General features: G+C 37.0%; 1 protein-coding gene across 2 annotated transcripts; it reads left to right on the top strand.

Annotated features, from left to right (window-relative positions):
* Positions 1–767: 767 nt before the first annotated feature.
* On the top strand, positions 768–25,900 carry rabggta (Rab geranylgeranyltransferase subunit alpha). Of its 2 annotated transcripts, none has more exons than XM_051659806.1 (17): positions 768–848; positions 1,227–1,294; positions 1,416–1,526; positions 1,809–1,933; positions 6,608–6,795; positions 7,196–7,444; positions 7,881–7,964; positions 12,369–12,451; positions 12,546–12,641; positions 12,942–13,047; positions 13,196–13,247; positions 15,235–15,323; positions 15,419–15,507; positions 17,921–18,037; positions 21,477–21,590; positions 21,741–21,828; positions 24,504–25,900. In XM_051659806.1, exons 2-17 carry the CDS (start codon positions 1,292–1,294, stop codon positions 24,650–24,652), a joined length of 1,743 nt encoding a protein of 580 aa, XP_051515766.1. In that variant the 5' UTR covers positions 768–848; positions 1,227–1,291; the 3' UTR covers positions 24,653–25,900. The 2 variants fall into 2 exon arrangements, with proteins under 2 accessions (XP_051515766.1, XP_051515768.1); XM_051659808.1 differs by having other exon boundaries at positions 782–848; positions 1,271–1,294.
* Positions 25,901–27,781: the final 1,881 nt, after the last annotated feature.

The raw sequence follows: 27,781 nt of genomic DNA, 5'->3' as shown, positions 1-27,781 counted from the left end.
AGTTCTTTGTATACTGAATGTTCTTGGACAGATAATTTGTCAGTGTTTTGTCTACGGAACAATCCAAAAACACTTTAAACTGCAATACAGCCCACTGAAGAGACATCTATCCTTCACAGCCTTGTTGTCATTCCCATTAAAAATCAAAGATGGCGTTAGCGTGAATAAGGTATTGAAATGACCTACTTGAAAAGGAACCAGCGAACAGCAAATAATTAAATAGGAGAATTATTTAGATAGTATTTTTTATTTATTTACAAATATTAAAAATAGTAGGGTAATTTGAAAAACCCAAAAGACGCATGAAACACACACACATACACACACAAATTATGTATCAGTATTTAGTAGAGTAAGTGGCCTACAGCAAAAAACTCATAAGACTAATATTCATAACTTTAAAATGGATTATTTTTTTTATTTTATTTTTCAGGGGAACAGCAAATGGCTTTATGGTGTTTTATAAAATGTGTGATGTAATATATTTCAGTCATAATTTGACATAGATTTCTTATTTAAAGCTTAGGGGGCATACAACAAATTCCATGTGAACACCTCTGTTGTTTTTGTGAAATGTTTGTTGTAAATTATACATTATATGTCGTATATTTAATTTATAATTTTTTAACGGATTTCTTTAGCTTTGGGGCGTTGCAGCAAATTCCAAATACATGGCTGTAAAGTGCTTTTTGGTATTTTTACTGTGTAACTGATACAGTGCAATACGCCGTCAGTCCACTAGATGACACGGTTGGCTGTTATGATGACGTCTGTAAGAAGCGACGGAAGAGTGTTTTGTAGTACAGCATTCATTGCATATACAGCACATCCTGAAGTCAGTTATCGAGGTAAAACATAAAGACGCTCTATTTAAACCTATTTATTAGATATAATATCTATCCCGATTCTCCGTCTTTAATTCAAAGCAAAAGATCGGTTATTCTCATGCATCTTATGACGCATTATCTATTCTGCTGGTTTAAATCACATCAGTTTGGCACTACACATCACATGTGATACAGATTTGCAATGAGATCTTCAGTAGGTCTGGTTTGGATGGAACTCGCTAATATATATGAATAAATATATATTAAACACGTGTTGGCATATTTATTTTGAATATTTAGAAGCTCATTTTCTTTTATCTTTATTTACCTTCACGCAAAAACTGTCTACAGCTGCATCCATGCAAAGATTCACATGCACAACATTTCTTTTTTCATCAGGTTATAAAAGTAGTGTCACATTATTCTTTCTTTACTATTTACAGATCTTCATCCGGTGGTGAATTATGGTGAGTTTCTCTGCCACTCCTACAGCACATCCCTATTCCAGTGTCATTTATTCAAGTGTGCATGCTTAGTTTACTTCCCTTTCTATCTGTAGTTAGACATCTCTTTCCCTGTCATTTTCAGCACGGGCGTGTGAAGGTAAAGTCGACAGCACAGCAGGAGGAGGAAAAGAGGAAAGAAAGAGAGAACAAGTTGAAAGTGTTTATATCTGCTCGAGATGCTGTGTTAAAGAAGGTTTGTAATATGGTGTGGTTGTACAGAACTTTGGGTTGAAGTGTTTAGGCATATACTCGAGGGAAGGAAAAATGTGAAGCTGGGAAGGATGCGAGGGAAATCTAACTACAATTTTTATTTATTTATTGGATCAAACTCTGCCACGATAAAACAAAAAAGCAAATATCCATGAAAACATATGTCATTACAGACTGAGATCACTTAACTATAGTCATGAAGAAGTCATGTTTTGAGTTGAAGTCCGTTAGTGAGTGGTAGTTTAACTCTCTGCCTCTCTCTCAGAGGAGTACTGGTGAATATGATGAAGAGGCTTTGCTGTTGACACAGCAGCTCCTGTCGGCGAACCCGGACTTTGCCACGCTGTGGAACTTCAGGAGAGAAGTGCTGCTGCTCCTGGAGACGCTTCGGTAAGAGACCACTGAAACTTATGCCAGCCTCACATTGTGTCTTAACCAGGTGTGACGCAATTAAGAAACAAGCTATAAAAATGTCTTCCATAGGGATTTCAAAAAACGATTCAGTAAAGTAGGGATGCACCGATATAATTTATTTTTTGCCGATTTGATACCAATTTTAACAAAAAACCATATGCCGATACCGATAAACTATCTGTATCAGCATGTTCAAACTATATAAATAATTCCATTGAACGTGGATTGGATCTGTTGAACACATGACAGACCAACATTTTAAAGAGAGTCACAATAAAAGATAAACTCAGCAAAAAAAGGAATGTCCCATTTTCAGGATACTGTATCTTAAAGATAATTTTTTTAAATCCAAATAAACTCTACAGATAATTATTTCAATGCTTGTTCAATGAACCATAAACAATTAATGAACACACACCTGTGGAACGGTCATTAAGACACTAACAGCTTACAGACGGTAGGCAATTAATGTCACAGTTAAAATAACTTAGGGCACTAAAGAGACCTTTCTACTGACTCTGAAAAACACCAAAAGAAAGATGCCCAGGGTCCCTGCTCATCTGCGTGAACGTGCCTTAGTCATGCTGCATGGAGGCATGAGGACTGCAGATGTGGCCAGGGCAATACATTGTAATGTCTGTACTGTGAGACGCATAAGACAGCGCTACATGGAGACAGGAAGGACAGCTGATCATCCTCGCAGTGGCAGACCACGTGTAACAACGTTCACGGGATCGGTACATCTGAATATCACACCTGCGGGACAGGTACAGGATGGCAACAACAACTGTCCGAGTTACACCAGGAATGCACAATCCCTCCATCAGTGCTCAGACTGGCCGCAATAGGCTGAGAGAGGCTGGACTGAGAGCTTGTAGGCCTGTTGTAAGGCAGGTCCTTACCAGACATCACCGGCAACAACGTCGCCTATGGGCACAAACCCACCTCCGCTGGACCAGACAGGACTGGCAAAAAGTGCTCTTAACTGACGAGTCGCAGTTTTGTCTCACCAGGGGTGATGGTCGGACTCGCATTTATCGCCGAAGGAATGAGCGTTACACCAAGGCCTGTACTCTGGAGCGGGATCGATTTGGAGGTGGAGTTTCTGTCATGGTCTGGGGCGGTGTGTCACAGCATCATCGGACTGAGCTTGTTGTCATTGCAGGCAATCTCAACACTGTGCGTTACAGGGAAGACATCCTCCTCCCTCATGTGGTACCCTTCCTGCAGGCTCATCCTGACATGACCCTCCAGCATGACAATGCCACCAGCCATACTGCTCGTTCTGTGCATGATTTCCTGCAAGACAGGAATGTCAGTGTTCTGCCATGGGCAGCAAAGAGCCCGGATCTCAATCCCATTGAGCACGTCAGGGACCTGTTGGATCGGAGGGTGAGGGCTAATGCCATTCCCCCCAGAAATGTCCGGGAACTTGCAAGTGCCTTGGTGGAAGAGTGGGGTAACATCTCACAGCAAGAACTGGCCAATCTGGTGCAGTCCATGAGGCCGAGATGCACTGCAGTACTTAATGCAGCTGGTGACCACACCAGATACTGACTGTTACTTTTGATATTGACCCCCCCTTTGTTCAGGGACACATTATTCCATTTCTGTTAGTCACATGTCTGTGAAACTTGTTCAGTTTATGTCTTAGTTGTCTTTATATTCATACAAATATTTACACATGTTAAGTTTGCTGGAAATAAAAGCAGTTGAAAGTGAGAGGATGTTTCTTTTGCTGAGTTTAGAAGATTTTTTTTTTTTTTAATACTAAATATCATAGCATGATGATGGATGTGAAAAAAGGTTATTTGCACTTCTAAAACATTGCACTTCTGTTTTTGCAGTTCAATACAACAGAACTTAAATTTTACATGTATATGATTGAACATTACCAAATTCATACTATGCATGTGTTTTCACAATTTGATGGTTATGTTAACCACATCATGGAAGAATAAAAAGATTTAACCAAAGTAAAAAATCCCCCTTTTAATTCTTCTATTTTATAGTGTTATATTGGATAATGGATTATGCCATCCAGATCGCTAGAGGGCGCCGCTTGCTCACACAATGCTGACTAAAGCATTAAATGCATACTACATTTAGCCTTTTAAGGTTTAGTAATCGTGCAAGACCATATTACAACATTAATCTTAACTCAATCAATTGTGCAGACTTAATGAATACCAAACCGATGTCTCAGAAATCAAAATGAGTCAAAGCGTTTTGGATGGTTTCCCTCATGTATAGGTAAGTGCCGCCTTGTGATTGATATAATTAAATCATAAACAGTGGTATAATATAAAACTAATACTGTAACTATGAGTTATTGATTATAATGTAAAAAGCAGTACAGCCTATATTGTTTTTTATGGCAAAATATTGTTTATTAATGATATACAAGTATTTAAGTTATGACATGTTACACCTGGGCCATCCGTTTGAAGTGGGACAATGCTAAAGAAAGGTGTAAACGGGGTCAAAAATTTTGAGATTTGGAATCTTCAACCACATATGGAGGTGGTTAAAAATGCATGTGACCACATTGGCCTTGTAGTGTAAATGCTCATCCATTGTGAGAAAACAACTGGGAATTCTGCTCAAATTGTTATTGTCATGTTTGTGCCTAGATTAAATGCAAGTATAACTTGGAGAAAAAAAAATTTGCAAACACTTTTACTTTTTTTTTTGCACTTTATCAGCATGCAGTAATGTACTAACGTAATGATTGATGAGACATGAAAATCCCCACGAAATCCAAACACAAGTGGTCAAAAGTGATGCATATTACGACCAGGTGTTAAAGGTGATGTGATTCGCTAGGGCTGGGCAATATGGCAATAAATAAAATCCTTTTTTGTTTTTTAAAATGAAGGACGATTCACAATTCGTGTACATTTTTTCAACTTTTAAATGTACTCAACTAAAAAGTAACTTCAACATGACACAAATAACATGTTGCAGGGCAACCTGGTTTGAAAAAAACAGCAACATTCAATTTGTTATATAAAACATAGGTGTGCAAGAAAATTGCACAAATAAAGTGCACCACTCAGGAGCTTGTCAACATAGTGTAAGTGTAAAACAAATTAAAGTATATATATAAATTTTTTTAAATAACGCAGATGTTCAAAAATAAAAGGATAAAATAAGAAAACTGCAAAATACTTCTTAGCCAATGTAGGTATTAATTTTTATTAAAACCAAGTCTATCTAGTAAGTTATCTAGAAATCAATAACTAGAAATTAACAAGATTATCTTGAAAGTGCTCATTGTAAATCAAACAATTTGTATTTATAATCATAAACCCCTGCAGAGAGAGTCCAGGAAGCACATAAAAGCAGCATAAAAGTAATACATACGACTTGAGGAGTTAGATCCATGTCTTCTGAAGTGATAAGATATTCAACATTTAAGTCCTTTTTTTTTTTTGTACTATAAGTCTCCACATTTGACAAGCCCCAGCCAGTTGATGGCTGAATGTGAAAGTGGAGATTTATAGTAAAAAAGGACTTAAATATTGATCTGTTTCTCATCCACACCTATCATATAACTTCTGAAACATGGATTTAACCACTGGAATCGTATAGATTACTTTTATGCTGCCTTTGTGATTTTGTTTTTGAGCTTGAAAGGTCTGGTCACCATTTGCTTGCATTTTAAAAATCTTTGAGTTCAGCAGAAGAAAGAAAGTAATCTGGGATGGCATGAGGGTGAGTAAATGATGAGAGAATTTTCATTTTCGGCTGAACTTTCCCTTTAAGGATGCATGATTGATTGAATTAAGATTAAAATCGCAGTATGGCCTTGTGCGATTACTAACCCTGCAAAAGACTTTTGCGTTTTCAAATCTAATAGTCTGCATTCACCACTACACTCAGTGCTGAGTTAGTGAGTGGCACCATCTAGCAGGTGTGTGCGGTACACGCTGAGCAACGTTTTTCAAAATAATTGGTTCCCAAATGTTGGCATAGATGCAGTACACTTGAAACACATCACGAATCAAAGCAATAATTTGCAATATATCTGAATGAGCGTGGTAAAAGGAGCGGTGGATTATATCCATTGATATCCATATGATTTTAGATGAAGCACTTGTAACTGTCACATCATTAATGCTTTATTATGTGTATATAAAGAAAAGACAGGAGACCGTTCATCAACATGTGCACAACGCCGAGGCTAGTTAAGGTCTGATTAAGCTGGTGTATACAGTACATGCATTATGGACAAAGTCGAGCTACAGTCACACTGTAAAATCACACTGGAAATATCACCAGTTTTTATGTCAGCCTATGTTTCTTTCATTTATAGCGTGCACACATGTGCAGCTGTGGGGGGACATCAAGCCAAGTGGCTTTTTTTTCTCTTACTCAGACTTTGGTGGATTGACAATGTATCTAACTATAGCGTTTGCTAATATTTAATGCAAAACCTCATACCTAGATTTACATTTTAAAAAATGTATCTTGTCAAAATGTAATTTTCGAATTAATAACATTTAAAAAGTCGCCCAGCCCTGTCTCTCTTGTCCCCTTGTGATTGGATATCCCAAAACGCATTTTAATACCAGGTGTAAACAGGGCCTGAGTGTAGCGAGACAGACTCTATTATTGACTGATTTTTCCTTCTCCTTTGTCCTCTAGAGAGAAGGATGAGGTGCAGAAACTGTACGAGTCTGAGCTGCACTTTATTGAGGCCTGTCTGAAAGTCAACCCTAAATCATACGGCAGCTGGCACCACCGTACTTGGGTCACCAGCCGCCTGCCCCAGCCCGACTGGACACGAGAGCTCGGCCTCTGCGATCGCTGCCTCAGCCTGGACGAACGCAACTGTAAGATGCTTTTGGAACACTGCCCTGTTTAAGTGGCTCAACACAGCAGTATTGGCTGGAGATTGGGGCGGGATTACCTGTGTTTGAAAAACGTGTTTATTTTTGCAGTTCCGTTTGGTGGCGGAGAAATTTCATGCTTCACCTTTTGTTTGCATTGTGCCATTTATATTTTCATGACAATTAAGCACCCCCTTTAGCAAATGTTACTGTTGGACAGAAATGAGAACCACAACTGAGAACAGAGCAAATGCAAATAAATCTTAATGGCGCTGAAAGCAGGCTTAATTTTCTTTATGCAAAAAATAATTTCTTGTTTCTACTTTTGATTTTGAGGTGAAATATATGGACATTGCTCAGACGTTTACATATTGCCTGTTTCTGTTTTTCTGTTCTCTCTCAGTCCACTGTTGGGATTATCGGCGGATGGTGGTAAAAGCATCGGGTGTTTCTGTCGAGCAGGAGCTGCAGTTCACAGATCGTCTCATCGGATCTAATTTCTCCAACTACTCCAGCTGGCATTACAGAAGCACGCTTTTACCGCAACTCCACCCAGAGCCTGTCTCTGACTCAACCTCCAACACAAGCCCCTCCCCCACAGCATCACCTCAAACTCACTCACACAGAGTCTGTGAGGAGCAGCTTCTGAAAGGTACACTCAAACTCATTTTCCCCTTATAGCTATGCAATAAGGCACTCAAAGTTCTATAATGTGAATAAAATCATGGCCAAACATAGCTGAGTGATTATATTCACAAAGGATTTAATCATTGACATTTTTATTAAGCAAATTCAAGTGCCATCCTTCCGCTAGCAGATATAGTTCCTGATATGTAAATTTGGCACAGACATAAAAACTAATACAGCTATGTAGGAAGTCCGTTGCCTGGGACAACGGTCAATTATATAGTTAGTAGTCATTATACAAAAATATTAAACTGCATTGGTCATTGACCAATCACAATCAACTATTCCAGAGAGCCATGTAATAAGCTTTGTGTACATACACATATTTCATATGCATATAAATACATACATTTTTGGCCTGTTTGTTGTAATTTCTGTCTGCTTCTGTCGTTTAACTCTAGAATATGAGCTGGCGCACAATGCCTTCTTCACTGACCCCAACGACCAGAGTGCCTGGTTCTACTACCGCTGGCTGCTGGGTAGAGGTGTGTGTCGTACACTATGTGTGCGTGTCAGTGTTTTTCCTCTGTCAAAAATTATCTTCTTGCTTATGCACTCCAGGGTTTTTTGAAGTCATAGACAGAAAGCACCTCCTCAGACCCCCTATTTTTTTCCAGTTTTATACAATTTATATTGTACTATTATTTTTTTATATTATACAAAAGCCAAGTAAATAATCCATAATTAGATGTCAAAAAATCGCTGTGTTCCAATAAAGTACAGCAGAACAATACTGTGGACTGTTATTTAAAGTTTTAACAGTTATTGTTCTTTACTGTTATCAAAACCAATGATGATCAGTAGCCTTCAATTCAGTCCGACAGACTCATTTGGAAATTCGACATACTCTGTTGAGCATAATTAACTGATATTATTATAAGGATACAGTACAGTGAAGTGCTTTAAAGCCCGGACTTAATGACAATCATAAACTGGGTAAACACAGGTTCCTAAAAAGTATTAAAATATCTTAAATTCACTTTTCTAAACTTAAGGCCACAAAAAGTCAATAGCTTAAATAGTGTAAAGAAAAGTCTTAAATAATGTTAGTATATTTAAGATTTAACATATTTAATTTATATATCATTTAAAAAAGAAATCTTTCATTTAAAGTATCTATATACAGTTGTGCTCAAAAGTTTGCATACCCTGGCAGAAATTGTGAAATTTTGGCATTGATTTTGAAAATATGACTGATCATGCAAAAAAAAAAAAATGTCTTTTATTTAGGGATAGTGATCATATGAAGCCATTTATTATCATATAGTTGTTTGGCTCCTTTTTAAATCATAATGATAACAGAAATCACCCAAATGGCCCTGATCAAAAGTTTACATTCCCTTGAATGTTTGGCCTTAAACCTGACACACACACAGGTTTAAATGGCAATTAAAGGTTAATTTCCAACACCTGTGGCTTTTAAAATTGCAATTAGTGTCTGTGTATAATTAGTCAATGAGTTTGTTAGCTCTCACGTGGATGCACTGAGCAGGCTACATACTGAGCCATGGGGAGCAGAAAAGAACTGTCAAAAGACCTGCGTAACAAGGTAATGGAACTTTATAAAGATGGAAAAGGATATAAAAAGATATCCAAAGCCTTGAAAATGCCAGTCAGTACTGTTCAATCACTTATTAAGAAGTGGAACATTCGGGGATCTCTTGATACCAAGCCAAGGTCAGGTAGACCAAGAAAGATTTCAGCCACAACTGCCAGAAGAATTGTTCCGGATACAAAGAAAAACCCACAGGTAATCTCAGGAGAAGTACAGGCTGCTCTGGAGAAATACAGTGTGGTTGTTTCAAGGAGCACAATACGACGATACTTGAACAAAAATGAGCTGCACGGTCGAGTTGCCAGAAAGAAGCCTTTACTGCGCCAATGCCACAAAAAAGCCTGGTGACAATATGCCCAACAACACCTTGACACGCCTCACAGCTTCTGGCACACAACCTTAAGCGCTATGTTTGGAGAGGGGTCAACAAGGCCTATAGTGAAAAGAATACCATCCCCACTGTGAAGCATGGTGGTGGCTCACTGATGTTTTGGGGGTGTGTGAGCTCTAAAGGCACGGGGAATCTTGTGAAAATTGATGGCAAGATGAATGCAGCATGTTATCAGAAAATACTGGCAGACAATTTGCATTCTTCTGCACGAAAGCTGCGCATGGGACGCTCTTGGACTTTCCAGCACGACAATGACCCTAAGCACAAGTCCAAGTTGACCCTCCAGTGGTTACAGCAGAAAAAGGTGAAGGTTCTGGAGTGGCCATCACAGTCTCCTGACCTTAATATCATCGAGCCACTCTGGGGAGATCTCAAACGTGTGGTTCATGCAAGACGACCAAAGACCTGGAGACATATTGCCAAGACGAATGGGCAGCTATACCACCTGCAAGAATTTGGGGCCTCATAGACAACGATTACAAAAGACTGCACGCTGCCATTGATGCTAAAGGGGGCAATACACAGTATTAAGAACTAAGGGTATGCAGACTTTTGAACAGGGGTCATTTCATTTTTTTCTTTGTTGCCATGTTTTGTTTTATGATTGTGCCATTCTGTTATAACCTACAGTTGAATATGAATCCCATAAGAAATAAAAGAAATGTGTTTTGCCTGCTCATGTTTTCTTTAAAAATGGTACATATATTACCAATTCTCCAAGTGTATGCAAACTTTTGAGCACAACTGTATGTCAGTATATCTTTTAAAAAGAAATAATCCAAAATTTTTCAATAAAAAAACAAATCACGAAATTATATATATATATACACACAGTATATAAACAGTAAGAAATACATCAAAGTCCAATGGAAAATTTATTTTGAATGTTAATTATTTTATATTTCATTATTTATTTATTTATTTACATATTTAAAATTAACATATTTTAAAACTTTATTTATTTTTATATATACTGTATGTATTTATAATATTGACACATTTCATGATGAAAATGTCACTCTTGATCCTCCATAAGGATGCAGTTTCATAGCCATCTGTCGGCAAACTGAATCAGTATTTATGTGTTATATGTAATAATCACGCAGGAAAGACTTTGCCAATAATTTAAGTAGTTTTATTTGCATTAGATTACTTATATATATTCCAGATTGTTGAAGTGGAATGAAAAAAAAACCTTGTTTAAAAAAAAAACAATTTAAACTGAAATGTTGTGAGTGCATATGTATTCACCCCCTTTGCTATGAAACTCCTAAATAAGATTTGGTCCAACCAATTAACTTCAGAAGTCACATAATTAGTTGATTAAAGTCCACCTGTGTGTGATCAGTGTCACATGATCTGTCACATGATGTCAGTATAAATACACCTGTTCTGAAAGGCCCCTGAGTCTGCAACACCACTAAGCAAGCAACATGAAGACCAAGGAGCTCTCCAAACAGGTCAGAGACAAAGTTGTGGAGAAGTATAGATCAGGGTTGGGTTATAAAAAAAACATTCCAAATGTTGAACATCCCATGGAGCACCATTAATCCATTATAACAAAATGAAAAGAATATGGCACCACTACTAACCTGACAAGATAAGGCTGTCCACCAAAACTCACAGACCGAGCAAGGAGGGCATTAATCAGAGATTCAACAAAGATAACACTGAAGGAGCTGCAAAGATCCACACTTTAAGCCGTACACTCCACAGAGCGGGGCTTTATGGAAGAGTGGCCAGAAAAAAAGCCATTGCTTAAAGAAAAAAATATTAAAACACATTTGGAGTTCGCCAAACAGCATGTGGCAGACTTCCCAAACACGTGAAAGAAGGCTCTCTGGTCAGATGAGACAAAAATGTAACTTTTTGGCCATCATGGGAAATGCTATGTGTGGCGCAAACCCAACACTTCCAATCACCTCGAGAACACCATTCCTACAGTGAAGCATGGTGGTGGTAGCGTCATGCTGTGGGGATGCTTTTCATCGGCAGGGACTAGAAAACTTGTGAGGATTGAAGGAAAGATGGATGGCACTAAATACAGGGCAATTCTTTGAGATTTGAGACTAGGACGGAGGTTGAAATGGCCTAGTCAAAGCCCAGACCTCAATCCAATTGAGAATCGGTGGCATGACTTGAAGATTGCTGTACACCAACGCAACCCATCTAACTTGAAAGAGCTGGAGCAGTTTTGCCTTGAAGAATGGGCAAAAATCCCAGTGGCTAGTTGTGCTAAGCTAATAGAGACATACCCCAAGAGACTTGCAGTTGTAATTGGGGGGGTACACTTGCCCTCTCACCTTCAGTGAGGAATAGTCACATAAATCTGTGATTTTCACATGGCAGTCAAGATCATGTAGTCAGAATTGTGCATCATTTCTGGATCCCTTTATGGTTGGTCTGTATTCCTGAATCCTCCTCCCATTTTTGCTCATTTCAATGCAAATTTGAACTGTAAAATTCAGTTGTAAGTGACTTTAGCTTTGAGACAAGTCAACAATAACTTTTACTTGACTGAACGACAAGTACATGGGAAAGCTCAATGTCGAGCCCTGCACACCTTTTTGTGCTCTCTGGTTAAACCCTGTTTACTCTAGTACAAGAATCAGGAATTTTACTTAGGTTACCCATTCCTAATCACCATTCATTCAGTCCAAATGAACATGTTGATGTGGCATTACAGCTATCTTTCCCTGTTAAAACCTCTCTTTTTTTTATTTACCTAATATGCATTTTTGTTCTTGTAAAATAGTCGTAAATTGATTTTTTAATTGGAATCAAAAAGTCTTAAATGGTCTTAAATTTTGTTCCTCTAAACATGTAGATACTCTGTTAACCCAAAAAAATTAAATGCAGGAAAAACCCTGTGTGTGTGTGTGTGTTTGGAATAACTACACACTTTGTAAGACAAGCCTCCTCACTTCTGTTGTGTGTTTGTAGCTGAGCGAGATGAGATGATCAGCTGTGTGTATGTTAGTCGGGAGGGTGAGAGGGTCGCCGTTGCCTTCTCCAAACCTGTTCATGTAAGTGACTCCTCAAAAAACTCGAGAGAAATTCAGCTCCACTGTTTAAACATAGCAAAGTGTGAATTAGTGCATCTTTATCTGTCTCTCTCAGGCGGCGTCTGTGGGTCTGATGTTGGTGTTGGATGGTCAGCCGCAGCAGGTGGAGTGGAGAAGCGCTCACCCACGTTTCCATCACAGCCCTGTCTGGGTATCCTTCACTTCAGTCATTTACTCACCCTCATGTCAATCCAAACCTGTATGAATTTCTACAGTGGAACTAAAATGAGCACGTAAAGGACTAAAAGCACCACAAAATTAGTCCATATGACTCATGCGCTATGGCAGAAGGCAATATTGTCAGTGCATAAAAAAATAGCGCTTAAATTTCATTCTGTTCCTCACTCAGAGTTATCGTAAGACTTCAGATGATTTTGAATATAGCCCATGAGTCATAAGGAGTACTTAAATGATGATTTGTAGTGTTTGGAACTTTTACTCTCTCCATCAGCTGTGTGATCTTCCTCCCGGCTCTATCAGTGACATGAATAATGAACACAACCTGACCGTCCACTGGACTGAGAAACACACACACAGAGACTGTGCCCTGTACACAGGTGAGTCACACTGACACGTGCACGTGATCACAGTGGGGGACAAGCAGCTTAGGTGGAGGGTGTTTTTGCTCTCATCTTCAGGTATTTGCTTGAATGAGGTGATGGAAGTGGAAAGAGAGTATTTTTAAGTTTCTCTGTCATATTTCAGGCTGTGCTGAAAGCTGGTGCAGAGACTCTGCCACTGATCAGGAACTATTCAGGTACAGCTGTATGTGTGTGTGTGTCTCTTGGGGAAGCTACTTTGAAACTATAGTTTATTTATAGTAGTTCAACTACAGTCCAGCTACCTTTTTAAATACAGTCAGCTACACTACAAGTTACCAACATAAAGAAACTACATTGAATCTATTTAAAGGTGCTGTAAGTGATTTTAGACATTCTACTTCCACAAGACGGAATTAGCCACGCCCCCTCTTTCCAAAACCACATGCTCCAGAGATACAAAATGAGCTTCGAGACCGACATCATGCAGGAACGGTTGTTAAAAACAACAGCTGTAAATTAGCGCCCTCAACTGACAACTGTTATGAACAACATGGCATACAAATGCAGTATGCCTCAATAATTTGCTACAACTACGATACTGTGACAACGTGCAAAATTATTAACAGGCAGAAAGTGTCATTGTCCATGGCCCACGGACACTTTTTTTTTTTTTTTTTGCTGTTTACTACTGAGTCTAGAGCTGTCACAGAGACTAGTGAAATATCTCACAACATTTATTTCATTCATATCTTTCAAGGAGTAGTAACAGTTTTTGCATACCTTTCCATTAAAAAAAATCGCTTACAGTACCTTTAAGGGGCCAGTGTCTTTTTTTTTATATAATTAACAGATAAAGTTTAGATATGCAATCAGATCATTTATCTGCTAGTGAGAATCTTAATAAGGGTGACATCATTAAACTTATAAATGGACTCTAAATAGAGCTTAAAAAACTAGAGAAGCCAAAAAGATTGCAAGCATTTAATGTAATATTTCTTTAAAATATAACACTTTAAGGTTCTATTAGTTAACATAAGTAAATGTATTAGTTGTCATAAACAAACAGTGAACAATTTTGTTTTACAGCATTAATAATTATTGATTAATATTAATGAATGAAAATATAATTGTTTGTTAATTTATAATGCATTAACTAATGTTATACCTACAACTTTTCATATTAGTATATGTTGACATTAATATGAATCAAGATTATCACACGGCTCTCTGGAATACTCTGTTCTGATTGTTCAATGGCGCCATCTAGCGGTCTGATATTTCGCAGTAACAACCGCACATCCTCACATCAGACTGCTCATCCAGGTATTGCGAGTCATCTTTTCTGCTTGTTGGATCACTGTAAACTAATCAAATAATTTCAGCTCAAATCAATGTTTCATTTGCATTTATTTATTTGGCAAGGATTCGGGCATTCATTAATTACAAAATAAACACAAACAGAACTCTGACGCAAGCCGGAGGTGGATTTCAGTTGTTCAGCTATTTATTTATTCTGGCATAATTACATAATTTCAACACAAATTAATAATTTACATTCATCTATTTATTTATTTGGTTAGTAGCCATGTATTTTATTAGTCATCTGGTTGTAATCACAAAATAAACCCTTTCAGGCTGATACAGGACCACTCAGCTTTGCGTCAGGGTCCTGATCACCCTGTTGGGGTTTATTTTACGATAACAACTGTCTGACTGTCCATTATCGCTTACATAGTGTATAGTACGTCATTTGGTTAGTTCATTTTAACTAATGTACAATGCCAAGGAGAGACTCAAATGAATTAGTGAATCTTTTTTTGAACGCGTTCATTGAAATGATTTGTTCGAATAAACCGATTCACTAAATAAATCAGACTTCTTAATGCTATTTGAGAGAGACAACACACTAAGACACTAGTACATTTGATTAATCAGGTTCTCGGTTGTAAGGCTATGTGTGCAATACGATGTGACAAAAAAATATGATGTAACATTTTGTCACACAGCACCACAGCTCATTGGGGAAAAGTAGGTTGATTCAGCAAATGTTACATTTTGAAAACAGCTGAGCTAATGTTACGCTACTGAAGAATGCATTTAAGCTAGTAATGTCAAATTTTTTTAGTTACTTGTAATAACTGTCTATTTGTGTACACAGAAGTTTGATGATGTTGATTACTAATATATGTGTGTGTTTGGCAGGAGTGAGTTATCGGTTGAGAAAAGCTCAGTACTACAGGCTGAACTTCAGTCCTGCAATCAACTACTGGAGCTCGAACCTCAGAACAAATGTAAGCCACTGAGTCACTGTGTGTGTGTGTGTGTATGCATACTTTAGATAGCTTTCTTATTTATCTTTTTTTTTTTGTCTCTGTCTGTTTTTCAGGGTGTCTGTTGACGATCATTCTCTTAATGAGAGCTCTTGATCCTCTGGGTCATGAGAAAGAGACTTTGGCTCATTTCCAAACCCTTAAAGTGAGAACATACTCCTGCAACCTAAAGTATCTTTGTGGTATTGACAGGTCCTTTGTGAACAGGAAATCAAGTGGAACATACAGTATCACATAGTATAAATAACAGAGCTCAATCGTAAGTTTCTGGAAGTAAAAATTGGCATGCAGAGTGTCAAAATTGACATAACTGTAAAAGCTTTCAAGACAAGACCTACCATGTATTCTGAGATTAAAGGAATATTTCTGGTTCAATTCAAGTTAAGCTCAAGCAACAGCATTTGTGGCATAATGTTGATTACCACAAAAATGTATTTTGACTCCTTTTCTTTAAAAAAAGCAAAAACCTTGTTTACAGTGAGGCACTTACAATGGATATGTGTGTAAACATGATTTTAGTGTGATAAAATCGCTTAATAGCCCTGTGTAAAGTTATAGACAATTTTACAACTTCGTTACCATGACGATGTAATGTCAACAAACCCTAAAATGACTAAAAATGACTATATAAACAAAAGCTCAGATAATACAACAATTTTAAAAGAAGAATGAATGTAAATTAAATTAAAATAAAATTATAAGCGTCACATTTAAGCATTTAAACCCTCCACAAATTGGCCTCATTCACTTCCATTGTAAGTGCCTCACTGTAACCTTAATTTTTGCTTTTGTTTAAGAAAAGGAGGGGCGAGTCAAAATAAACTTTTGTGGTAATCAACATTATGGCACAACCCTTACAAAAATCCAGAGTTCTGGCAAATTAGCCGCAAATTTACCACAAATTTGCTACTCATTATTTTCAAATGCAGATGAGCATGTGATTTGCCACAGATGTTTGCCAGAAGTTTGCAGCTCTTCACCGGCAGTGGTGAACCTCTGGCAAACCTTTGGCAACAATGGACAATTTGCTGCAAGTTTGCTACAAAGCTCATTTGCATGTGAAATTGATCTGTGGTAAATTTGCTGTGAATTCTCGATTTTTATAAGGGAAATGCTGTCGATTGAGCTTAACTTGTATTGAACCAGGAACATTCCTTTAAGCGATGGTATACACCTCTGTAGAAGCCACAATTTTTTTATTTGTTCACAACAAAAACTTCATTTTCATTTTGATAGCAACTGCTTATATAGCTAAGCAGCACTCAAATCAAATATCACTTGAAAGTGAAAGTCCCTCCTCAGACTATAAGTACAAGTGCCATTCTTTACCACAGTGGTAACCCCAAAACTCCAGCCTAACACACACTCTTTTTAAATACCAATATAACAGAACTTTCAACATCAGCAAATCTCCTCCTATTCTCATATTGCTCAAAAATGCACAAAATAACACTTAATTTCAACACTTGTTCCCTCTTTCCATCCCAATACAAAGCATGTTGGGAAATGGGAATCCCATGCCCAGTTTCATCAGTGCTACAAAAAGTGTTCATGTAGTCCCAACTCAAATGGATTAAGTAAACTTCAGTTTTACAAATTTAAATAGAACGCAATAAAATCAAGTTGTGACAAAATGTTCTAGAATTGTGTTTCTTTAATTTAATTAGGTAAACTGAACAAGCAGTAAAAAAATTTTTTTTAAATTTATTTATTTCATCAGTAGCACTTTACAATACAATATTTTATGCATTGACATTAGTTTAGGCAATATTTAAACAGTGATTTAACAATGAGCATTTATGAGTCTTGGTTAATGCTAATTTCTACATATACCAATACATTTTTTACATTAAAATAGATTAATTTAATCTTTAGTTTTTCTTTTTCTTTGTTACTTTGTTGCTTTTTCACTACTAATTTGTATTCTTTTTTGCATCTTTTCCACCTTTTTTTTTTAATTTATCCATATTCTTGCTATTTTCTTTCTTTTCATTTTCTTTTTTCCTCCCCACCTCCAATTCAGAAAATTGGATTTTCTGAATTGGGCCAGGAAAACATTGGTTTTGCTTTTAAACTCTGTTTCTTTTTCCTGTATAAATAAATCAATAAAAGTAGTTAATGCAATGTGAACTAACATGAACAATGAACAAAAGTATTTTGAGAAACTGATATTAACCGAGAATAATAAATGCTGTAAAAAAAAAAAAAAAAAAAAATTGATCGGTGTTAGTTCGTAAAACATATTGCATTAAATGTTTTTAATGAATAGTGTTTTATTGAAAAGTGTCACCATTTCATCTTTTGCAGTACTTTTTGGGATGAGTAGTTAATTATGCCCTCAGAAAGTTCTTGATTTTGAACTCTTTTATTGAAGAATGTTTTGAAATGCATGTGAAGGAAATAACCAGGATAAATCTGATTTCTTAAAAATATAATAGCCTTCTTTGTTTTGTTTGATGCTTCAAATACACTTCAAAACCCTCTGAGCAATTGTAGTAGTGATGCATGCCTTGGCAAACAGCACTGATTAAAAGGCTCTACTTTTCTCTCTCTTTCAGGAAGTGGACCCTATGCGGTCATCCTACTACAGTGACCTGTGCAGTAAGTTTCTGATTGAAAACACCATTCTGAAAATGGAGTATGCAGAGGTGCGAGTGTTTAGCCTCTCCAGTAAGGTAAGAGAACCCATAACCTTGCTCCGTGTAAGAGATTATAATTATACGCTGTCAAAAGTTTGGACTCACTTGATATGTTGCTCATACTAAAACCTTTTGATCTGAAGCAGTAGTCTTCAACAGGGTGTCTGCAAATTATTGCTTAATCTCAGGCAAATGTTTGTGAAAAACGTTATAAATGAAAAAATGCAATATTTAATTAACTTCAACCAAAGTTAAAGTTCAGCAAAATGTTTAATTGTCCCTCCCATTTTAAAATATATTAAGTACAATTCAGTGTAATGGATGAGTTGGAGCGGCTTGTGAAGGTAAAGAAGCAATGAGCATACACTCCTAGGCATAAAAAATGGGCCAAGCCCAAAATGGTGAAACATTATGCTTTTAATGGTCTCCAAGTTGTCATTTGTCAGGAAATTAGCAAAAATTAAACAAATGTACTCCTGGTGCACTTCTGTGCCACCATTTGCTCATTAACTTTTGCTGCAGAGAACTGTTTGGAAAAAGCGGGAAACGGAAATTCACTTGTATATTCTTCTTGTATGCAAAGGTAAAATCATGATAATGATTAAATGAACACGTCTGGGTGTGCAGTATTTTCCAAAAGTATCTTCAAGGATGTTTTTTTTTTTCTTAAAAGATAAGTCTTTATCCATACCTGATGCAGCCCATTGAAGGCCTGATAACAAACTTATAAATGGAACCAGGAGTGATAGAGCAGGGAGAGATTTACAATATACAGTGTTGTGAGTCCCAAGATAAAGGAGTGATAAAATCTGCTCCAAAAAAAGCTAAATATCATGCAGGGGTTGCTGTCAGAAACCACATAGATGGTCTGCATCAAGCCAACTGTAGCTGTTCTGAAGTTTACAAGACCCTAAAGGCAGAGAAAATCCCTATTTCTCTATCAGTGATTTAGAGAATAGGTCAACGCTTTGAAACAACAGGTGATGTTTCCAGAAAGAAAGGATCTGTAAGGCCCAAAGCCTCTTCTTGCAGGGATGACCACCTGCTGAAATTGACAGTTCTCAAAGACAAGCAAAAAAGCCTACAACAACTGTCAGCAGAATTCAAGACCTCAGAAAACAAGACTCTTTCCAGAAGAACGATAACCAGAAGGTTATCTAAAGCAGGTTTTGATTCTTTCTAGAAGATGTGTTAAAAAGCCATCTCAGAAAAACCTCAAAGACAGAATTACGTTTTTGGATTGTTTGATTCAGAGTGGTTCAGCAGAGTTGTGTGGAGTGATGAATCCCAGTTTGAGTTGCAAGGTGATGCTTAAGAGAGGTGTCTTCGAAGATCTGTTGAGAAATACAACGGTGAATGCGTCTCTACCACAGTGAAGCATGGAGGAAGAGGTGTCATGGTGTAGGGAGCTTTTCAGCTGCTGGTACTGGTGAGCTGCTTCACTGTGAAAAGTCAATGAATGCTTTGGAGTACAGGAGATTATTACAGAAAGGCTTGCTTCCCACATTTGAAAAGTTGTTTTCTAAATAGGAATGATCAGGTTATTTTTGTTTTTTAGCAAGACTATGCTCCTGCCCACACTGCAAAGACCACCAAGAAGTGGCTTGAGAACAAGTCCATCAGGCTCATGTTTTGGCCTGGTCAGAGTCCAGATTTGAACCATATAGAGAATATTTGGGCTCATCAACTGTTTGAAGCCATCAACATTGAGTGGAACAACATTGACTCTTCTTTCTGTAAAAAGCTGTCCGCAAGTTTACCCACAAGGCTTAAACATTTAAAGAAATCAAAGGGAAAAGCCATCCCATAATAAGTTACATTATCAATTTGTTCAATTCTTGCTAATTTCCTGACCAATGATTTGAGACCATTAAAAGCCATTTTGGGCTTGGCCCATTTTAATTTTTTATTTATTTTTGCCCTGGAGTGTACATGGGAACTTCTATACTGTTTAAAGTACTAAAGAAGTGGCTACTTTGAAGAAGCTAAAATATAAAAAATTTTATTTGTTCAAACATTTTTGTTGCTACATAGTTTCGATACTTCCATTTGTGTCATTTCATAGTTTTGATTAATGTATAATTATTTACAAATGTGGAAAGTAGTAACATTACAGAATGAGCAGTTGTATTCAAACTTTTGACTGGAAATGTATGTGAACTTAATAATAACATAACTTGAACCTCAGTGCCTAAAATACAATGTTCCCAGAAAACAGAGGGTTGACAACATTATCAACATTAATATTTTGTTTTTAGATTATTAGGTTAATAGATTTAGATACATTTTAGATTATTTATATGAATCTATAAGTGAGTGTATATCTTAAGACATGTAACTTGTCAAAAAAGTGTTTTTTTCTTTTTTTTTTTCACCTTTTTTGCCTTCTGTAGTTTATTTTAAATGGATTTTAAGATTATATTTAAAAAAATGACAAAGTACAAATAGTCCATATGTAGTGACACTCAAAAAGCTGCATGCATAATTAATATAAAAGATTTAGCAAAATGCCATTTGAAAGTGTTAGATGGAGCATGACACTGCAGAATATTTTAACTCTTCCAAAAGTATTTCTTGTCAGCTTCCCACATGAATCAAGCTGCTCTAAAAAGATCATGTCTTAATTTGCATGTGTAATGAGTGAGATTGTGCTGCATTGTTTAAAGATGTTTCGTGTGAAGAGATTGATGATTTACATGAACATCATCACATGAGCCTGAGTAATACAATAGTCTTACTCAACCATCGGCATGTGGGAGGTCATATTACTCGATATAATCTGTTAAAATAGAGATATAGTGTAGATCGTCACTCCCCAATCACAAGGAAACATCCTTCAAATGTGGGTGTTTGGTATGAAGCTGGATGACAGCTGAATTAGAAAAAACCCATCTTTTCCTTGTATCTGCCAGCTTAGTGACAACAGTAGTCACACCCTGTTTATCAAACCACACGGATTACAACAGTCACCTCTGTAAATTCACTGTTATTGCAGCAAGTTTTCCTACTTCCTACTTGAAAATGACCATTATCACATTCATAGAGTAGCTCAGTCGTCACTGCAGTTTAAGACTTTTTCAGATGAAACAAGAAACATAATCATGAAATACAGTGTGTAATGCTCTTCTGATTTATCCATACACTGGTTGAAGGAAATAAAGAAGAAATCTGTAATTTTTTTCAATATTAAAATACTTTGTACCTGTTTTTTAAGGTGATTTTTCTTTTAGTGCACTTAGTGCCACTGAAATATGGGTGAGAAAATAAAGACAAAAGCAGCATTGGTGTGATGACAGCCAAAAAGGAATGTTACATTTTTTTTATATAAGTTTCTTTGGAATAACATGCACTGATTAATTATGCACAATAAGACAAGGACAACGTGTACTATGAAAGTAAAAAGGTCAATTTTGTTTTATGTTGACTTAATACATCATTCATAGTCTTTTTTTTTTTTTTTTTGCTCCTTCCAAAGAACATGACGATCTTGTGCCACCTTGATCAGCTTCTCCTGGTGACTCATATCAACCTCTCCTCCAATCAGCTTGCGAGGTTACCGCCTCAGTTTGCCATGCTGCGGTGCCTTGAGGTGAAACAGAGCTTTCTCTTTTTGAATATCCTTACAAATCACTGTTTCTCAGTCGTTTTCTTAATGATCACATTGCTGTTAATGACGTAAATGGCAAGGTGTGTATCATATGTAATGGTGTCATGTGTTTCTGTGGACACATACACACAGGTGCTGGAAGCTGATGATAATGTCATTGAAAATCTAGAGGGACTGTACCAGCTGCCTAAACTAGAGGAAGTTTCACTGAAAAACAACCGTATCCTTTTATCAAACAAATTCAGATGTGTTTACCTCATTGCATTTTTTTTGGTGTCGGAGCCGCTGCTCAACCTTGCTTTATTCCGTGCATTTCAACTGATAAGGCAAATTTGGGACAGAAAAATTGACTGCACCGGTCCACTTGTGAAAATGCTGTTTTATTCTCAAATTTTTATAATATATTTCTATATACATTTCTAATTTAATATTATCACAAATTATATTATCAGCATAAAATTTAAGTGAGTGGTTGAACATATATACATAAACATACAGTACTGTGCAAAAGTTTTAAGCACTTGTGAAAAATGTTGCATAGTGAGGATGTCTTCAAAAATTATGCCATAAATAGTTTTCATTTATCAGTTAACATCATACAAAGTCCAGTAAACATAAAAAAACTAAATCAATATTCGGTGTGACCACCTTTGCCTTCAAAACAGCACCAATTCTCCTGTGTACATCTGGACACAGTTTTTCTTTGTTGTTGGCAGATAGGATGTTCCAAGCTTCTTGGAGAATTTGCCACAGTTCTTCTATCTATTTAGGCTGTCTCAATTGCTTCTGTCTCTTTATGTAATCTCAGACTGACTCGATGTTCAGTGGGGGACTTTATGGGGGCCATGACATCTGTTGCAGGGCTCCCTGTTCTTCTATTCTAATCTTTTCTATTTGCAAAAGTAATGTTTGGGAGTCTAACATTTATATTTCCTACTGACACACTAAAGCTGAAGATATAAATAACCATCTTAAGACAAATGCTTTTGTGAAACATCTTATGTGCCTAAGACGTTTGCACAGTACTTTCTCAGAATCTGAAATATTTCATTTAATTAAATTCAGAACATTTTTTTGTTTTAATTCTTACTTTTTTTTTCAATCCCAGATTTTCAATGTTGACTTTTAAACCCTACTTTATATTTGTATATATTGTTTATAAACTCAGCACAAAAAGAAACGTCCCTTTTTCAGGACACTGTATTTTAAAGATAATTTAGTAAAAATCCAAATAACTTTACAGATCTTTATTGTAAAGGGTTTAAACAGTGTTTTCCATGCTTGTTCAATGAACCATAAACAATTAATGAACATGCACCTGTGGAACGGTCATTAAGACACTAACAGCTTACAGACGGTAGGCAATTAATGTCACAGTTATAAAAACTAAGGACACAAAAGAGACCTTTCTACTGACTCTGAAAAACACCAAAAGATGCCCAGGGTCCCTGCTCATCTGAGTGAACGTGCCTTAGGCATGCTGCATGGAGGCATGAGGACTGCAGATGTGGCCAGGGCAATAAATTGCAATGTCTGTACTGTGAGATGCTTAAGACAGCGCTACAGGGAGACAGGAAGGACAGCTGATCATCCTCGCAGTGGCAGACAACGTGTAACAACACCTGCACAGGATCGGTACATCCGAATATCACACCGACGGGACAGGTACAGGATGGCAACAACAACTGCCCGAGTTACACCAGGAATGCACAATCCCTCCATCAGTGCTCAGACTGTCTGCAAAAGGCTGAGAGAAGCTGGACTGAAGGCTTGTAGGCCTGTTGTAAAGCAGGTCCTTACCAGACATCACCGGCAACAACGTTGCCTATGTGCACAAACCCACCTCCGCTGGACCAGACAGGACTGGCAAAAAGTGCTCTTCACTGATGAGTCATGGTTTTGTCTCACCAGGGGTGATGGTCGGACTCGCGTTTATCATCGAAGGAATAAGCATTACACCGAGGCCTGTACTCTGGAGCGGGATCGATTTGGAGGTGGAGGTTCCGTCATGGTCTGGGGCGGTGTGTCACAGCATCATCGGACTGAGCTTGTTGTCATTGCAGGCAATCTCAACACTGTGCGTTACAGGGAAGACATCCTCCTCCCTCATCTGGTACCCTTCCTGCAGGCTCATCCTGACATGACCCTCCAGCATGACAATGCCACCAGCCATACTGCTCGTTCTGTGCGTGATTTCCTGCAAGACAGGAATGTCAGTGTTCTGCCATGGGCAGCGAAGAGCCCGGATCTCAATCCCATTGAGCACGTCAGGGACCTGTTGGATCAGAGGGCTAGGGCCATTCCCCCCAGAAATGTCCGGGAACTTGCAAGTGCCTTGGTGGAAGAGTGGGGTAACATCTCACAGCAAGAACTGGCAAATCTGGTGCAGTCCATGAGGAGGAGATGCACTGCAGTACTTAATGCAGCTGGTGACCACACCAGATACTGTCTGTTACTTTTGATATTAACCCCCCCCCTTTGTTCAGGGACACATTATTCCATTTCTGTTAGTCACATGTCTGTGAAACTTGTTCAGTTTATGTCTTAGTTGTTGAATCTTTTTATGTTCATACAAATATTTACACGTTAAGCTTGCTGAAAATAAAAGCAGTTGAAAGTGAGAGGACGTGTCTTGCTGAGTTTATATATTTTTGGTAACACTTTATTTTGCAGTGTCTGTGTTACACATGTTACATGTTACTATTATTAATTACTATAGTAATAATAATAATATATAAGAACAAGCAGCTCCACAAATAATTACACCAAAAATACATGTTGATATTATTCACAGTAACATGAACCTTTTGGATGGGGGTAATTTTGTGATTTAAAATAATTTTTATTTTACTGTGACCAAACAAGAAAAAGTGTTTTTCTTAGCGCATTTTCTAGAAATCAGTAAGCTGTCTGATCTTGAGCCCTTGGTGTCCTGCCCCAAACTGACCAGACTGGATCTGCGTGGAAACCCTGTCAGCACAACTGCCAACATAAAGTCGGAGCTGGCCGAACTGTTGCCATTGGTTACTTCCCTGTCTCTGTGATGTGCATTATTAACTGCTGTGTGTGTGTGTGTGTGTATATGTCACTGAGATGTTTCGAGAGTGTTCCTGTGTGTTGTTCTTAATACCTGCACTGCTTAGTTTAATTAGAGCTCAAACAAAACATTTTAAAACTGTGCCTCATGTGCTGGGCCTAATCACACTTACAGGAATAGTTCACACTAAAATGAAATTGTCTTATTTACTCACCCTCATGCTATTCCAAACCTGTAGGCCTATGCTGTTTTCTGGAAAACAAAAGAAAAATTGTTGAAGAAGGTTCAAGCTGCTCTTTTCCACACAGTGACATTATTTAAGAAACCATAGAAGTGGTCCATTAGTCACTGTGATACACTAAATTGCACTGTTTTCAAAGTCCTCTTCAACAATTTCAGTCTGTTGCTATTGTGTGATTTAAGTTGTTATTCACTGAAAATCTTCCCCTTTGCTGCACTGTAAGGAACGTTATCCATTCCACATATTCGAAAAGGCATGTTGCATTCACACTTGAAAACCAATGGTGTTTTGGCATCAATCATGTCAAACTAGGCGTGACACTTTGATGCACCATTTTTGTAATCTAAACGCAATGCAAATGAGATTTGAGAGCTTTATATTTAAGTGAGTAATGTTCCTCACACAAAGCTGTCATTTGGCTTTAGAATATAGCACACAAATCACATGGACTACTTTTATTGTACTTTTCCCCCCTTTCTTGAGCTTGATAGCCATGATCACCGTGACCTGCCGTATGTAAACAAAAACATTTTTTTTTAAATTGGAAAGATTTAGAATTTCTCCTTTTGTGTTGTACAACATAAATAACAGCATACAGGTTTGCAACAACATGAGGGATGAGTAAATGAAAGCAAAATTTTAATCTTAGGGTGAACTTGTTTTAAACACTATTGACTCTCTGTGTACGTGCGTGCTTATGTTTATATGTCCTTGTGTGATAAATGATGGTTCACATTTCAAATAAAGTTAACACCAAAATGCATGCTGATAGAGATATACGTTTAGCCACATGAGCATTTTAAAGTGGAATAATTAAGCCCGCAGGAAAAATATTGCTTTGCAGCGTATTAATGAAGATGCAGATATTTGTCTCTGGGTTTCTTGTACTCGTGAATTCTACACCTGTGTTGGCTCTACAAATGTCAACCATTCGTTGTGTGAATGCTGCAGGTATGAGAATTACTGAGCCATGTAATTCGTCTTCATGATGATAAAGCAACGTGTGTCAGCCTCCTTTTGTTTCCAGTGAGTTTTTTTATTATTATTATTTGACTTTATATGAATTTTTTGGGGTCTGATTCTGGACATACTGTAGTTAAGTAAAAATGAAGCTGGAAAATGATTTCTTTTTTTTTCTTTTTTGCAAATATAGCTGCAGTGACGGGGCCATGCACTGAGTATACTGGTTTGGTCATGTCGTAGTTCAAAGGTTATGAGCAGATGCGCAATTATAACTTTTGAAGTTAAATAATATGGTATTTTCAGGGCATTGTGACAATGATGTCTACATTTCTTGTTTGGTATCTTTGCAAACAAATCCAAGTGCAGTGTTGCGTAGATTACTTCTGAAATGTAATCCAGTAATTTTTTCAGTTAATCTAATTGCTTTTGGACTACTTTAAATTATTGTATATTTTGATGGAAATGTAATTTTAAGCATATTAAGTACCAATTTTAAATCCTATTAATACTAATATTTAGTAAATATTAAAACAACAATTTGCTATTTGTCCATGTGAAGACAGACAGGTAATGTAATCTATGAAAAATAACTAATCTAATTAGGCACATTTAAAACAATGTAATCTAATTACATATTCTAAATGACATATAATCCGTTACTACTCAACACTGTTCAAGTGTTTCAGGAGAATGTTGTCTGACATAAAAAATCCATGCATTCAAGTTTATGAGTCTTGGTGTTAAGATTCTTAAAAATTCCCGCTTGAAATAGTACACGTTTTAACTACACATTTATATCTTGCATACAACTGATATCAAAAATTAATTAACATAAACATTCATGAAATGCAGAGAGAATCTCAACGATAGTAAACATGATGTGCTTTATCATGAATATTTACCATTCTTAGTAAAATGACATGAATAACACAAGATTAATGTCACAAATTGTGGTAGTGAAGAGGTGAGAGGGGATGGATCTAGTTGCAGGCTGTAATGAACATGACAAAGGAGATCTAGAACAACGTGGAGTGCCATAAACTAAATAAACAAACTATCACAAGTCTTACATGGACGAGAACTGACAAACAATGAACAAAACTGGAAGGTATTTATACACAAAGGGACTAAATGAGAGAATGGCATACAGGTGAGGATAATCAGGAGATGGACATGATAAGGGCAGTGTACTATGGGAAATGGAGTCTAGGAGGAAACTTCAAAACAAGAGTTCATGGAAACAGGAGGGAGACAGAATGTGACAATTAACGACTCTAATCCTCGATTTGTCTATTATAAGTGATTACAAATCACTACATATATTTTAAATGGTACATCAGGCTATAATCATTAATTTGTCAGTTACAAAAGTGATCACAGGTCATAACATCATTTTCAGAATTATCTAGCAAGGCTAGGTATTGTGTACATTTTGGTCCAAATGCATTCTGTGCATTTTATATGGTTAAAGTACCGTGACTTTGTGTTTATATTCCTGAATTAAGATGATATATCCTGAGATACACTTGTATACACAATGTTCCTGAATTAAGATGATACTGTATGTCCTGAGATACACTTGTATACACTTGAAAAATTAATTTGTACATTTGGAGTTATGAGCATTAGTTCTGTCCTGCTAAAGAAAAGTTCAACAGTTCAGATCCAATTTGTTCAATCTCTGTGTCTTGAACAATGACATGTGATACAGGAAATGTCTCATTTTAAGTGTTTGTGTGTTACTAAATGAATGAAACAAAGGGACTTCTTTTTTAGCTGCTGTTTGCAGAATACTTATCACAATGTCTCGGGATCTCCTGATCAGTTTAGCTTAAGTGTAGCAAATTGGTTTATACTGTAACAAAGGACAAAAAGAGTGTGTTTCCAGGAAGTGTGATCTAACTCATAGGGGTCATAGGGGTATTCCCTGAT

This window comes from Myxocyprinus asiaticus, chromosome 28, assembly GCF_019703515.2.
Source record: "Myxocyprinus asiaticus isolate MX2 ecotype Aquarium Trade chromosome 28, UBuf_Myxa_2, whole genome shotgun sequence".
Classification (NCBI taxonomy): domain Eukaryota; kingdom Metazoa; phylum Chordata; class Actinopteri; order Cypriniformes; family Catostomidae; genus Myxocyprinus; species Myxocyprinus asiaticus.
This window is presented reverse-complemented; position numbering and strand designations above follow the sequence as displayed.